This window comes from Antedon mediterranea, chromosome 3 (assembly GCF_964355755.1).
Source record: "Antedon mediterranea chromosome 3, ecAntMedi1.1, whole genome shotgun sequence".
NCBI classification, from domain to species: domain Eukaryota; kingdom Metazoa; phylum Echinodermata; class Crinoidea; order Comatulida; family Antedonidae; genus Antedon; species Antedon mediterranea.
The window spans coordinates 2500271-2516129 of NC_092672.1; the positions used below are offsets into that span (position 1 = coordinate 2500271).

The following is a 15859-nucleotide window of genomic DNA, read 5'->3' on the forward strand; positions in this document are numbered from 1 at the left end:
CCGCAACTTTAACTGTGCAATTCCTCCTGTTTAGCGGTGCATGCCTAACATAATAGTAACTATTAGTCCTACGCATGGCCAATTATCTGTCTAATATACTATTTCAATTTTGGATTATTAATTCTTTTTAAAGGCGAGAGTACTAGCGTTTCTCACTGGCAGTGGTTAAATGTTGGAGTCGATCTGCTGCTGAAAATCGCTCCAGGGTTACTTCACTCTGCATGTACCAAAGCACAAAGGGTTGACATGGCAAGGACTTTCACTAGTCCGATTTTAACGTTCTTAGTACGCTGGTGGACCGTAAACAAATCGTTCCTTCAAAAAATTAAGTGCACTTTGAAAGTAATGAATAAAGCTTAATTCTGAATAACTAACGGTTAATTAACCCATAAATATTAATCATGCCGATATATATATATTTTCTTTGCTTTATTTTAATTTCTCTTGCGCGAACCTTAATATCAAAAAGTGTGTCATTCCTATAGCTTTTTAAATAAATTATTATTATTGATAGACGTTTAAATTGATGGCATTGGGTTTTTTGTTTTTGTTGCGATCACTAATGTAAAAAAATTGAAAAATAGAAGGGCAAACTGCCAAATAAATGCATCACATACAAAAAAAGTATTTTTATCATCACGGATTTACTATTACTATATAGGCCTACTAATGTTGTATTTTATGTATCAGTCGAAATTGAGGTAATTATTACAAAAGGATAACCATCGGATATTTTGATTATTTTCAGGGTAAAACGGTTGATTGCATGATAATAGAAGAAATACGTGTATTAAATTACTATTATTGAGAGCTGTATAAAAATGCTTGGTAAATTTTAAAATTTATTCTTCGGCAACCATTACACATACGCCCTCCTACGTTTACAAAATCACAATGGGTGCGCTGTTACTCGAAAATGAAATGCGACATGTGTGAATGCGAAATGCGTTTGTTTTTGTAGTTGAAATTGAATAAATCCGGCTACGCTTGGCCTGGTTTTTACAATGTCGGAGGCCTAGGTCGATATGAGTCCAGTTGCTACGGTGATATTTATTATTTTAAGGTGATGACATTTTTCTTTTTTAGGCCGGAACATTGTGTTATATTATATATTATATTATTAGGGGCCTACCTATATTGTTAAGGTTACAGGTTAGATAAATCGAATTTTTAATTTTTTTCAGCGTAATGTTCTTTTTTATGCACTAAATAATTGCTTTGTTTATTTAAAAAAATGAGAGTATGCCCTGCTGGCCTAGGCCTCTAGGCTGTCTCTACTTACTATTATAAAGCTATGCTTACACAAAGTCGACTAGTCTTGTTGCCTAGGACTGTCCAGATAGTCAGGAAGTAGGCCTACAGTTGGATGCTGGCACCAATAAATAAGCTACATTGATTGTAGGTCTAGGCTAGGCCTAGAGCTAGTATCCTACATTAATACAATAGGAACAATTTTAAAGTAGCTTGACAGAAGACATGCGCCGAAGATATTCGGTCATTTTCAAAATCATCAATCAAAATACTAGGCCTAGGCCTACTGCATAATAATAGGCTATAAATAAAAAAATTTTTCAGTTACTATCATTAGCTAAAAAACCTGCCAGCTATGGGATGCGGGGCTTCAAAAAGTTACGACTACAAGTACGATGTTAGCCAACAGTGGGAGAGCGCTCGTAAGACAATTGACATTAAGAGACACCGAGACAAACCAGTCGTAAAGAGGTCCGGATGAAAGACTGTGCGCATCTTTGTTTCTTCTACGTTTCGTGATTTTCATGCAGAGAGAGAAGTTTTAGTGAAAGAGGTACAGTAAAAGTCCCTGCATAAGCAAAAGAATCTAACTAAATCCAATAAATATATAGAATTTGAACATTTAAAAATCATTTATCTTTTTTTAGGTGTTTCCCGATTTACGTCAGTGGTGTGAAAAACGGAGACTTCATCTTGTTGAATGTGACTTGCGATGGGTAAGTCTGCGTTTTTATATTACGAACAATTTTAAATTCCAGACCAAATAACTGTAATGTAGAGTAACATATTATTATGGATAAAGATTAATACAATATAAACATTTCTGATTTTAATAGAATTAGGTTGTTTTGTTTCAATGTTATATACTTTTGCTGTATTAAATCATATAAAATAAATGATTAAAAAACAGAAACAGAAAATTTGCATTAAGGGGAATTTTTGTCTTTATTCATAGGGTGTTCCAAAAGATACGACATCAGAAGAAACTCTGCGCACATGCCTCGGAGAGATCGACAGGTGTTACCAAGACAACATCATGCCGTTCTTTCTTAACATGACTTGGTACGTATAGTGTGCTGTGTTTGTACTTTACGTAAGCAGGCAAACATATACACAGTTTTGTTTGAGCCCATCCTGTGATAATATACCTTCTCCTTAATTGTAATGCCTTTCCCCTCTTCAAAAATGTTCACCTTTTTCTTTATTTAGTGCTCGTTGTGGGTGGATCCCAACGGACAAAGAAGTTCCTGATAGTGTGTACTCTGAATACAGATGGATAAAAGGATTATCAGTGACAGAAATGGAGATAATTCATGGCGCATATCGAAAGGACAATCCTAATTGTAAGTAAACACACAAATATAATAAAAGAATGATTTTACACAGTTATTTTAGTTGTTACTGTATACCTACCAAACCCAGTCCTGTGTTTTATCTACTCGAATGGACCTACAGTATCTTTGATGCTAAGAATTTCTCTCGAAAAAAAAAAAGACTAAAATTTGCCATATCTTTAAGGTTGAAGTGCGCCTTCAGAAATTGTCATATGGTATTGTGTTTCCCTGATTTCTCTATTTTGACATAATTATTATATTAATTTTTAATATTTATTCAAATATTCTACATTTATATTACAATTTTCTTCACAGCCCTATTTGCAATTCGCGACACAACTTTCCTGGAATCACTTCCTACTGAATATAAGGATGATTTCATAGACTCCAATCCAGTTGCTGAGCACAAACTGAAAGTCCTTAAAGACGTTCTCTCTGATAGATTCTTGGTTTGTATTTGTTTGATTTAATAAATATTTTAATAAAACCATGTGCCTGTGGGACCTTTTTTTAAAAAATGGTGAAAATCTAAAATTTCCTTGATTTAATTTAAAGTTACAAGTTTCTTTCATGAGTGTAATGAGGGAACTCTTTCCCCTATTCATGGAACATGCCTCTAATAAGGGGCCATGTTCTTGGGCCCTGTAGGTATTCTACTGTATTGTTTGTGTAATTTCAGTCTGATCGAGTGTTTACTTATGACTGTACGTACGCTGGTGTTGACACAGATACGGGAAAGGTCAGCCTTGATGGTCTGCATGGCGTGTTTACAAACAAGGTATGTTCGTACATTCTAATCAGTAAAAACAATTCTAGTCAACTTAACATACTGTAAGTGTAGTTTATTACAAATTACTACAGTACCAATCAATTTACTGCAGTAGACTTAAGGTTGTCCTCAAAACATAACAGATGTGAAACTTTGTAATCTAACAAAAAAAAATAACGTAGAAAACATATTGGCTTAAAATCAGATTCATCGGATGAGGTTGGTAATATATTAATTAATCTTAAAAAATAACTACATTTATATTGTTCCTTACTTCTGTATATTTACCTTTTCTCGCACTCTTATATTTTGTCCATGTTGTGCATTTCTTCTTTAAAGCTTGATTCCCACTATATGCAATGAGTGTAAATTCAATGCTGCAAGTATTTTGACTAATCACGACACAAGGATCATCATCAATCCTGTGGTGATTGGTCAAATTACTTGCGTAGGTCCTTGCATTGTGCTCTAGGCTCTTGTGTTGTGCTTAGGTCCTTGCCTTGCGCATCGGTTGCGCTTAGGTTCTTGAGTTGCTGCTTAGGTCCCTGTATTGCTGCATAGGTCCTTGCGTTGTGCATAGGTACTTGCATTGCGTCCTAGTGCAAACCAAGCTTTATACATCCCCTCTATGTTTTCTTATTTATGTGTATTTTTTATTGTTGTTCAAGATAAAACCTTGTCTTCAAGAATTTTCCAGTGTGGTATGTTTTGCCTCGTCATTCAAGGGGCATCTATGACGACTTTGAAAGTGGCTATGCTGACGACTTTGCTGTAAGCTCCTGGTCACAAGAAGAACTGCAAACCATTGTGAACATCTTGAATAAAGTATGTCTGGAATTTGGCCTAAGAATTAGTGCCCCCAAAACAGAAACCATTATATGGAACTGGAAAGAGGAAGTTGAAGAATACCCAAGATGCATCATACAAATTGGCGGCGTACACATTAACAACGTAACACACTTTAGATACCTTGGTGTATGGGCTACCTACAATGATGTTCATATTGGAGATCAAGAAGTAAAATACAGAATCAATTCAGCCAAAGGAGCATTTGCAGAGAATAGGGCATTGCTTACCAACAGAACGATCCACCTACAAACAAGAATGATGTTTCTTAATGGTCTAGTTAGGAGTAGACTCACCTATGGTTGCCATGCTTGGAGGGCAACAGGAAGTGAAATGTCCAAACTTAGCACAACATACAAAACCTTCCTAAGAAGAATGCTAGTGAATGGCTTTCAAAGAGTCTGCCCACCAAACCATGTAGACATATCCTCAGATGCTGAAACAGATGAAAACTATATAGACTGGCGTTACGTAATTGATAATGACGATCTCTACAAAATTACTGGCTGTCAACCGCTAGAAGAATATGTCTACAAGCAACAATTCAACTGGATCGGACATGTAATTAGAAAAGAAAATGAAGATCCTACAAAAATTCTTACTTTTCACACAACACAAAGTAAACGAAGAGGTCGGAAGATACCATCAGTACTTGATAGAGTTGTACAACAAAGTCAACTTACTAGATGCAACTTCATTAGAGCCTGCTTCAACAGAAATTTATAATTCCCAGCAATGTTTTAACTGTATATATGAACTGTTTTATAAGTTGTTTTGTGACTGTGTAATTTGGTAGTAGTCACTCTCATACTGTAGGCCTACATTTAAAAGTAACACATCCAAATGCCAACTTCAAGTCAATGGCTACCAGATGTCTCTGTGAGACGGTTATTTGAACCAGTACCAGTACCAGTACCACCTTTATTTAATTTGTCTGCCAGCTACTAAGCATTGTACAAAGTTTGCCTGTATATTAGCTTAACCTGTATGAAAGGGATTTTCTTTATTTTTATTTTTTGCCATATTGAGATTGCCATTTGTACTACCCTTGTTTACATGTTAATAATTAATATACTAAATTGTATATTATTCAAATTAAATAATTTGCTATGCCAGTATTTACTTTGATGTATTCATTATATCAATCGATCTGTTTATCATTTATTAATCAAATTGTTGAACATTTCAAAGTATCAGTTGAAAGTTTTCACATTCATTAGAGGCTGACCCATGTCATAGGTCATAGTTAAAGTTGTGGTGGGTTGGTAGAAGGGGAAGGAACCTGGTAAAAGTAAAAGAGGGCTTAAAAAGTAAAAGAGGGCTTAAAAAGTAAAACAGAGATTCTGTGAAATGTTTCTTTTTTTTTCTGTGATATACATCTGTCCATCACCATGACAATTGAAATAAAAGATTAGCTATATTTTGGGATTAACTTCACATGTTTACTATTTCAAGATTTTCAAGTTTTTCCAAGAAAGAATAGCGGAACAGTACCCAATTCATGAGGGTAAACTTGATGTGTATGAGCAACAGAAAGAGGCGCACGAGGCGTTTATGAAGAGTAGATGTAGCGTCGTGCTCGGTCGAAATGAAATCTTAGACAAGGTGAGTTTAACAAAAACGAAAAGAAATGGAAAGAAGTTGTAAGTAAATTAAAAAGGAATTGAAAGAAAATGAAAAGTTGAAGTAGCATTAAATCCAAATGATGGTTCCCCAACCTTACTTCACTATAAAAAAAAAAGTTCAGGAGTATATTTATTTATTATATGAAATCTTTTAACATCTTAATTTTATGCACATTGCAGATTTGCGATTATTTTATTTGGGCAGGTGTTTGAATATACAGTTCTTTTTCTTTTGTCAGATAGCGGAATATGTGACAGATCTTGGTACGGGTAAGCCATTGATCCTGACAGGAGGACCAGGAACGGGCAAATCATCAATAATGGCAAAAGCAGCTGATGTAGCAACTCAAAATGCTAGTGGAGGCAGGATTCCAGGGTATGATGTTATTAATGTTATTAATCATTGATACTTACATTCCTGGTGTGGTGCCCTCTTTCCAATCTTGCTAGTCTGGGTTCACGTCATAGCTGAGTGTTTTTACTCTTCATCAACAACCTTTATTTTTTAAATATTATGGGATGGATTTATTTAGCATCTTGCCTTGATTTAGAACATATTAAAGAAATTCGTCTGAATCAAAAAATTAGGGTGGAGTTAAAACACTTGTACTGAGACTTAAGGACAAAAGGTCATGTCTTTTTAAACCTGGTTTGAAGAAGAAGAACATTTTTTGTTGCATTATTTTCATATCAAACTCATTGGTGGAATTTTTCTTTTAGTGGTGGAGATGCAGGTTGGCATGTCTTCTACCATTTTGTTGGTGCCATTCCTGGGTCAACAGATCAAGAAATGATGTTAAAGAGACTCCTTAAGGAACTCAAAATCTGTAATGTAAGTCAGTACGAATGTTATTCCTTTTATCTGTTTAGTTCGCTCGTTGCCTAGTCTTTCGAACAGGATGTTAAGATGTTGATCTTGATGTATGAGCAAGTTCCATTGTTATCAGAAATTCTTCAGTGTCTAATTTAACCATGGTAATAATGATTTAACTGAAAAACATCATAATTATATACACATTGCATTTAAAATATTTATTTATTGTAGGCCTACAAACAATTTTGTTTTCTCACAAAAGCTTGAAGGTAGCCCAAGATAAATTCCATAATTTTCTTTCCAGGATTCCAATATGCCAAAGGATTATGAGGGCGCTGCACAACTGTTAGCTGGTGTATTATCCAATCCAAATTCAAAGCCTGTTATCTTGTTGGTTGATGCCCTTAATCAGGTAATTTGGCAAGCCTTTGTATCACAATGCACCTATAAATGGTATTACAGCTAGCTAATTTTAACTAAGGTATTAAAGATGCGTTCACATCTAATTCTAACTGATAGTATTGTTAAAGCAGCATTCACACCTAATTCTAACTGAGAGTATTATTAAAACCACATTCACACCAAATTCAACCTGAAAGTTTTAAACCTGCATTTACACCAAATTTAAATTGAATATTTAAAGCTGCATTTACACCTAATTCAAATTGAAAGTTTTTAAAAATGCATTCTCGTTTTGGTCTAGGTTGATGAGGAGAAAGGACACGGCACGTTAAGTTGGTTGCCACGTAAACTTGCTCCACAGGTTCGCTGTATATTCTCAATGATTAATGAGACACCACCGCACGTAACACTTTTAGCAAGACCACATGGCCCAATTGAAGTTCCTGTTACGCCACTTGATATTGCATCCAGAAAGGTATGTATTCACACAGTAATTCTTTTCCAGTAAATGCTTTTTTAAACCTCATAACTGTACCTACATTAGATGATCTGTTTGTTTACCTTTTTAAACTACTATCCTAATTATCTTCATTATCATAATTATTCATTCATTATTGGTCATATGCTCCGATTAAATGAAAACACACCAGCCAAGATCGCACTCAGAGAGGCTCGGAAAAAGACCAAAAGGAAGACCGAAAAGAACATGGATCGATGGCAAACATAAACAGAACTTTTCACATACTTGCTAAAAAAACCCAATGATACGCGCAAAGTCTAACGACTATTAGCATTTAAGATGATGATTGAATCTTTGTTATTCTGGACAGATTGTCACTAATAATATCAAAATGATACAAAATAATAAACACAAGAGAGTGTACTCTAAATTAACTCTTTAATATCTTGATGAATTTTTGTTGATTTTAACAGGAAATTGTGTTAGAGATTTTAAGCAACTACCACAAAAAGCTTGACAAAGAGCAGATGACCTGTCTGTTGTCAAATGAAGCGTCTAAGAACCCTCTGTGGCTTTCTATTGCATGTGAAGAACTACGCGTATTTGGAGATTTCAGTCGAGTCACGGAAAAAATCAAGTCACTAGCAGATGATCTCCTCGAGTAAGTTGTGAAAAAAACGATTATGATAAATATTTAGTTATTTGTATCATTAAAAAAAATTCCGAATTATTGCCTTGATTCTTTTTTAGTTTGTTGGGGCAAGTACTATCCCGGTTTGAACAAGAGAATGGTGGCATGTTGATGATTGCAACGCTCTGTTTACTGGAAAATTCGTCTCATGGACTTCTTGAAACGGAACTGCTCTCAATTCTTGGTGGTGATTTGTCCCTGCTGACGCCATCTAAAGAAAACTTTGAAAAATTGCAGAAAAGTTAGTTTACTGTACCTTGTAAATTTATTGGATAAGAATTATTGTCATAACAATCCTGATAATGTACTAAAAAATGTGCAAGCAAACCAGATCAAACAAGAACAAACCAGAAGAAACCAGATCAAACCAGCAGAAACCAGATCACACAAGAACAAACCATAAAAAACCAGATCAAAAACCAGATGTTATAGATTGTAGCAAAAGAAAACTTTGTATAGCAATGACCTAGGAATTACTTATGTCATGTTATTTCATTGTTTACATGCGAAAACACTTCACAGGTGTTACCCTCAATTAAAGGTAATAACCTGTTGAAACATGAAATATTTTATAAACTGTTTTTCTTTTTTATAATTGCAATAGAAGAGGAAGATCCTGATGTACAGCCAATCACTAACCAACCTTTATCAGCTGCTAAATGGGCAGCTGTGTACCGTGCACTGCGTACATTTCTTAGGCCTTTCGGTGATAGTGGTGAGGGCAGGCTTGATTTCTACCACCGATCCGTTAGTAAAGCTGTACGAAAAAAGTAAGCATAATTATTAAATAATTGATACAGTTTACTTTGTTCTTTAAAATACTTTTTTATTTCATATTTTTAATTTTTCTTGACAGATATTTTTATGCGGAAGATAATTCAGAGAAAGAAGACGTGTATGCCTTTTGGCACCTCACTCTTGCAAACTTTTTTGAGCACGAGCAGAACGTAGATCGCAAAGTTGAGGTAAATTTATTTCTTAAAAATATAGATTTATATAGAAAAATGTTTGGGAAACATTTGTTTTTATATTAAGCTTGGTTTTCACAAAAGAGGCAATGAAGGACATAGACACAACGGAAGCGGCGAATGATAAACAATAATTCATCACATGATTCGTCACATGATTCATCACATGATTCGTCAATACGTTCTGGCATTGTGTCTCTAGCGAGAAGCAAGCATTAAGACTATATATACTCTTATTGAAATCACTACAATAATGCATATAAGTCTATGAGTTTTTGACAAGGTCATATTTTATTTCTTGATATGATGTATACCTTTTCTCTATAGGAGTATCCATACCATCTTGTGAAAATAAAGGACACTGACCGCTTGGCTAAATGTCTGACTGAATGGCCAATCTTTGACCACCTCTTCAATGATTATTACAGCTCTCAGCTTCTACTATACTGGAGGAAGGTATACCAACATTTATTATTAAATTTTATGACTTTCCGAAAACCTTGTAAACTGAAATTTCTTCCACAAACAGATTCTCACACCCCAAATTGTTCCTGTTTTTTTCAGTGGATGACATTTGAAAATATATTTTTTGCTATGACTAACTAAACTAATGTTTTATTATTATTGTACACAACAATATTGAAATTATTATATTAGGCCGGAGATTATAAATTTATGGAGAGGCAATATCGTAACATTCTTGAATCAATTGATAAGGAGGCTTTTGGACTTGAAGAGTATTGCATACGATATGAGCATATTGCAAGACTTCTGTAAGTTTTAATTAGTTTTATTTATGTGAAATCAGCCCTATTTTTGAGGAATGTGAAATTGAGATATACAGATACAAAAATTTCATTTTTATATTTCTGTTCAGTTTGATATTAAAACATTCCCATAATTTTTTTCTCGCATTCAGAGTACAAGCTGGTGAATACTCTGTAGCGAAAGGTTACATAGACGTTGCCCTCAACATTGAAGAGGAACAGCTCGGTGGCCGACCAGAGCGGTTGGTGGAGCTTTTCGCTCTCTATGGTGAACTCTATGATGAGGTAAGTGTAGTAGTTGTAACTGAATAAAACCATTTGATATAATATATTATATATATGATGGGAATTACAGTTATCAAAGTGCGTTTTAAAATTCTTGTATCTGGTATTGATATTGATGTTTTAACTATTTATTTTTCAATGTCTGAACTAGTTGACTATTTTTTAGCCCATCCCATGATTTATTATGTTTTTATTTATATTTACAAAGTTTTAAATTTATTTTTGGTAAATAAAAGAAAGAAATAATTGTTTTGTCTCTTTTATTTTAGATTTCTAAAATGCATGACTTTATCAAAAGGGAGAACATCAAAGACTTGAAGCCTTGCATCGAGTTCTTCAGAAAATCTGTAAAAATACGAGAGACGTTGCAGGGTGATCATCACAAGGTATTGAATCTTTAGTATTATATGTTCATCTATCAGAATTAATATATAAGAATATATATATATATTTTTGTTCATACGCATCCAACAGCGAGTAACTCGGAAATTACAGGATGGATGGATAAACTATTTTATAATTGATCGTGCTTATAAACAAAGTCTTATTTGAAACTTAAGGAGTTGAAATAGTCGTGAGTTACAACCCTGAACTAGGTCAGGACTGAACTAGGTCAGGACTGAACCCTGAACCACAAAGTTACAGCTCCACTACTTTCAATTTCAATGCAAATTGTTGAGGTGTTTGACCTCAGTCTGTCTGTCTGATTAATTGTTATTATAATTAACATTATTTAAAATAATTATTATTTGTTCATTTAGTAATAATAAATTCCAGTTCAAAATAAGCTCCTCACTTCTCAATTATTTATAATTAAGCAAAATCTTGTTTTCTGATAGTAACCCAATTTCTATCCACTTTTTTCAGTACAAGATGGGTATATCACTGATGTCCTTATCTTTTTCACTGAACACTTTCTATGAATGTGGAGGTGACGCCTCTCTTGACGCAGATGAAGCGCAAGAAGAGGCGTTGGAGCATATCGAGAAAGCTCTCACTATTTTTTTGGAGGTAAGCAAGTCACCTATCCCATTAACCAGTGGCTTACAGCTAAGACCGCTCACTGGCTAAATCCAGGGGCTCCAAAGCTTATTGGTGCCCCTGAGCAAAGCCCAGATGAATAAAAAGGCAATAAAATAATTTAAAAAAGGCTAAAAATGGCCAAGGACTCCAGCGTTGGAGGGCCACTTAGCATCCCTACACCAGAGGCCTCGGGCCTCTGTGTTACGCCACTGCATTAACAAGACAAGTCACCTATCCATGCAGATTAAAAATGCATACTAGGCTCGAAAACTTACTAATATAAAAAAGAATTAGTGGTAAAATATTTTGATATATTTTCCTTGTTATTGATTCTAATGAACATTTGTTTTTTTTAGTTGGAAGACCTCGGAAAGGAGGCAGAGGCTAGCATGACTAAAGCTATCTTGTATGAAAGAGGCTCTGAGGAGCAAATTGAGGTTAGTTCTTTAACACACAGTAGTGGTCACTGCAGTTTATTTTGTGTTGGGCGAGCAAGCAATGTCTGGATATCAATTAGAAAGAAGTATTAAAACTTAAAGATGTATTGTCTCCCAAAATCATGAAAAATAAAGATTTTTAAAATCAGACTTTGAATAGGCCATTTTGCAGTTTTAATGAAGTTGTTTACTTCCATAAGAAAAAAAAACGGGGGAAAAAAAATATTTCACCTATAAAAAGACAAAATAAACAGTTAAATTACCCAAAAACTCATTGTCTTCCAGACAATTTGACAATTTTTTGCTTTAAATTACATTTTTCTCGGGTAAATAAATTTTTTCAGACCCAATTTTTTGTGAGAGTGAATAACTATTATGCTATTAAAATAACATATTCAACAAAAAAATTAAAAAAAATATTTTTTTAGGGGGACAATATATCTTTAAGATAAGTCTAGTTTATGAATTATTTCCATGTACTGTAAAAACCTGAAAACAAGCCCATGGGATTAGGCTCAGTAGAAACGGACCTTTACGCTCTGTCTACACTATCAAACAGGTTTGACAAAAAAAGTAAGATGGGCCCAAATATGGTAGAGATGATCCCAAATATGGTAGTGATATGACATCATAATGTCATATATGGGCACATAACATTTTTTGTGACAAAGTTTTCTAGTGTAGACAGAGCTTAAGAAGTTGATAATTACTAGATGTTATTTCACATTTTTTCTCTTTAAATTTGAAGTGGTACAACAAAGCTTATGAACAGTGTGAACAAGCGTATGGTTTAAACTGTAAGCTGATGACACGGCTGATGAGTAACATTGGTATCTATCATGAAGACAGGGAAGATTACCGCACAGCCTATGAGTATTTTGTCAAATGGTATAACGTATCTGTAGAGGTGGGTAAACTTATACATGCCTATGCCGTATATCCTCTGGTATAATCCCACCATACTAAGAACACAAATTGGGCTGACTTTGGAGGTGGGACTATACCCGAGGAAACCCTGGTTCAGGAAAGAAGTGATTGGTAATCATCTGAACTTGCTAGAGAGAGGCCTACATCCAGACCAAAAGTCAATACTGGGACTATACCCGGAATATGCCTGTTTGTGAAATGAGACATAGAGTAGAGGGTGGGATTATACCTGAAGTTGGATTATAAGGTTATTATGAGGTTTTTCCTACATCTATTTATAGACATTCACCACTATCAATTTGGTGGTGCTGTACCTCAATGTTTAGCATGCCTTTGTTCCAATCCCAGTATCTTGGTTTTTATTCATGGATATAAAAGTTTTGTACTTTTTTTTGTATGATTTAAACTGTCGAAAAAAACTTTGTTTCAAAGCATTTTCTTACATATTATTTCACCATAAGTTAAGAAAAAAAAAACTCTAGCATATTTTCACTGTTTTCTATAGGTCTTTGGAGAAGACCATCCAAAGACGACGTCCGCCAGAAATTCTTTAGAAGAGCCAACTTATCAACGGATAAAAGCAGCACTTGAAGCAGAAGGCGCACAATAACAGAAAAGATGAGTATCATGACATTTTGTATATGTCTCTATATCAATCATGTGATAATGATGTCAGTGGAAACAGGGCATATCAAAGGACAGAAGAGGACTGGAATGTTAGTAGCAAACAGAGAAGTAGAGCTTAAAATGTAGACCTCATCAAACTAAAGCTCTGTCTACACTATCAAATTTTATGTGACAAAATGCGATGTGACCATATATAGACATGTTGATGTCATATCACTATCATATTTGGGCATATTACTACCATATTTGGGCACATCACACTAGTTTGATAGTGCAAACTGAGCTCTAATACCTCCATAATCGTCTTAATGATGGAGATCCCTATTATATTGTAAAAATGTTTTTACAGCAAGTATTTATTCCAGAAGTATAAATAAATTTATAGATACAAACATATAGGGATAAGAGATAACTAGATCGTCTGGTTACAGTGCTCGATACCATTGGTATAGAGCTAGATATATATCTGAAATAAAACCTAGTTAGTTCATGTTCTTTATTACACATATGCTACCATCAGGGCTAACACACTCATTGGGGGAATACCCAATATATAGAAACAATACTGTCAGTATGATGGCAATAATGAGGGTAAAAACTCTCCATAAGTGTTACTACTAATAAGCCGAGGAATCCAGTGTTATCCCGCTCTAAAGTGGTCATTATTTGGAGACAATTCATTATTTTAGTTGTCAATATTTTAGTAACGTGTACAAATATATATATATATCAAAAAAAGTAAAATATTGATGGCGATCAAGAACTTCATAATTTACACATCATTCGTAAGAAAACCGTCCTTTTTAACATTTTACTATTTTATATGTGTCAATGGAGACATTATTATTTTGTACTATGGTAGTAAGTATGTGTACAAATATATTTATATATAAAAAAATTATTGTTATCGATCATGAGACAGAGAAAAAAATATCAATTTTATCACTTTGACATTATGATTTGTAAGATAGTGATTGTGTTTTAGTTCAATGGTTGTATTTACACTTAGGTAAATGAAGCATATTTACTAACTTAACTAAAAATTCTTCTTGGTGAAAACCACTTATAAAATGGAGTTTAACTGTTTGTTTTCATTTTGTGTATGTGAATAACTTATTATTAAAATTACAAAATGGCCTATTCAAAAATCGGAATTTATTTATCTTTAAGTGTTTCCTAAGTGTGAATACAGCCACCGACCTTCAGAAGACCACTATCATCCCAGGCCAAATGCTGCCAGTTTTGTCCAGAATTAATGTCCATTTTATATATATATCCTTTGTAAAATATGTATCTGTATTTTTTTTTACAAAATCTCTTTCACTTTTTAAATCTTTCATTTGTTACTGTTTGTGCAATATGCAATAGTTACGTTATTGTTTATTGGGTAGGACTATGTCAGTGTGTGTATTTCTGGTGGCAAAGTGATAGCCAATATAAAGTCTATCATACCACCTCCGCGTAGGAGGTTATAATTCTGTCTGAGATGTGTGTGTGGGTGTTTGCAGGATAACGTCAAAACTACAAGACGGATCTTTACCATATTTAAATCACAGATAGTATGTGGTCACGAAGGACTCCATTAGTTTTTGGAGGGAATCCAGACCAAGATCCCAATTCTGGACCACTTTATATTATTTTATTTAGGCTGTATGTCAAACCTACAAGATGCTATTCAATTTGGAGGCAATCTGTAAATGACATTATCTTTATCACAATTCTTTTTCTTTTTTTACTCCTGGTGGAAAAGATTACAACTCTTAGAATTGTTCTTATTGTAGCACCCCTCAGAAGAAGAATAGAACAGTCCATGAGTAATGTAATTATTATTAAAACATAAATTCCTATTAATTACATATGAATCATTATGTTTTTTAACATAAATCTTTATATATTATCTTAGCAAATATCAGACATTAACAAAAAATAAAAATAATTTTGGAGAAATATATTTTGAGGCACTTATTTATTAACGTTTTTTGAATATTTTTAATATATCAATAATCATGATTTTAATATTGGAAAACTTCATTTTATTTTTATTTGAATAAAAAAGGTTTTGTAAATTTTGTTGTTAGAGATTGTTTTGATATCTCTTACTAAATGAATGAATGATGTTTGAATGTATTTTAAAATTAGTAGAAAACATGCTTAACATTATCTATCAATCTGTCTTTTAAAAAGTAATTCTTTAGATATTTTGAACTGTAATTTCTCTCAATTTAAATCTATTATTAATGAAATTATTTAAATAATCTTAATAAAATTAATTTTATTTTCAACCTGTTATTGGTGTTTTACACTGTTGGCTTGAAACAAAGAATAAATATAACTCAATCCATCATCATGAACTTCTGACGAATCAGAAACAACCTTGTCCTTTTAAACAGAAAAAACAAAAATTATCGATGGGGAAACCGTTAAATTATCATTGCAATTTTCAGATAAGAAAACCAAAGATTGTATACTCACAATCTTTGCGAAAAAGTATAAGATGAAAGCCTGGTTCCCACTAGCGATGCAACACAAGGACGTAACGCAACGCAAGTGAATTGACCAATCACAAGCGATGGCTTATTCGCTTGTTATTGGTTAAAACGCTTGCGTTGCGTTTACGTCCTTGCGTTACGTTC

At 33.7% G+C, this 15859-nt stretch overlaps 1 protein-coding gene across 1 annotated transcript; it reads left to right on the forward strand.

Moving 5' to 3' along the window:
• Positions 1-936: 936 nt before the first annotated feature.
• On the forward strand, positions 937-15430 carry LOC140044504 (TPR repeat-containing protein DDB_G0287407-like). The gene is given in 24 exon segments (XM_072089033.1): positions 937-1063; positions 1576-1804; positions 1899-1967; positions 2207-2313; positions 2461-2594; positions 2901-3034; positions 3265-3363; positions 5656-5805; positions 6065-6201; positions 6546-6657; positions 6944-7051; positions 7343-7516; positions 7975-8162; positions 8252-8433; positions 8797-8962; positions 9049-9157; positions 9488-9616; positions 9818-9933; positions 10080-10212; positions 10482-10598; positions 11080-11223; positions 11592-11672; positions 12421-12579; positions 13105-15430. Coding segments are annotated over 23 exon segments (3051 nt in total). The 5' UTR covers positions 937-1063; positions 1576-1606; the 3' UTR covers positions 13210-15430.
• The last annotated feature ends 429 nt before the right edge of the window (positions 15431-15859 follow it).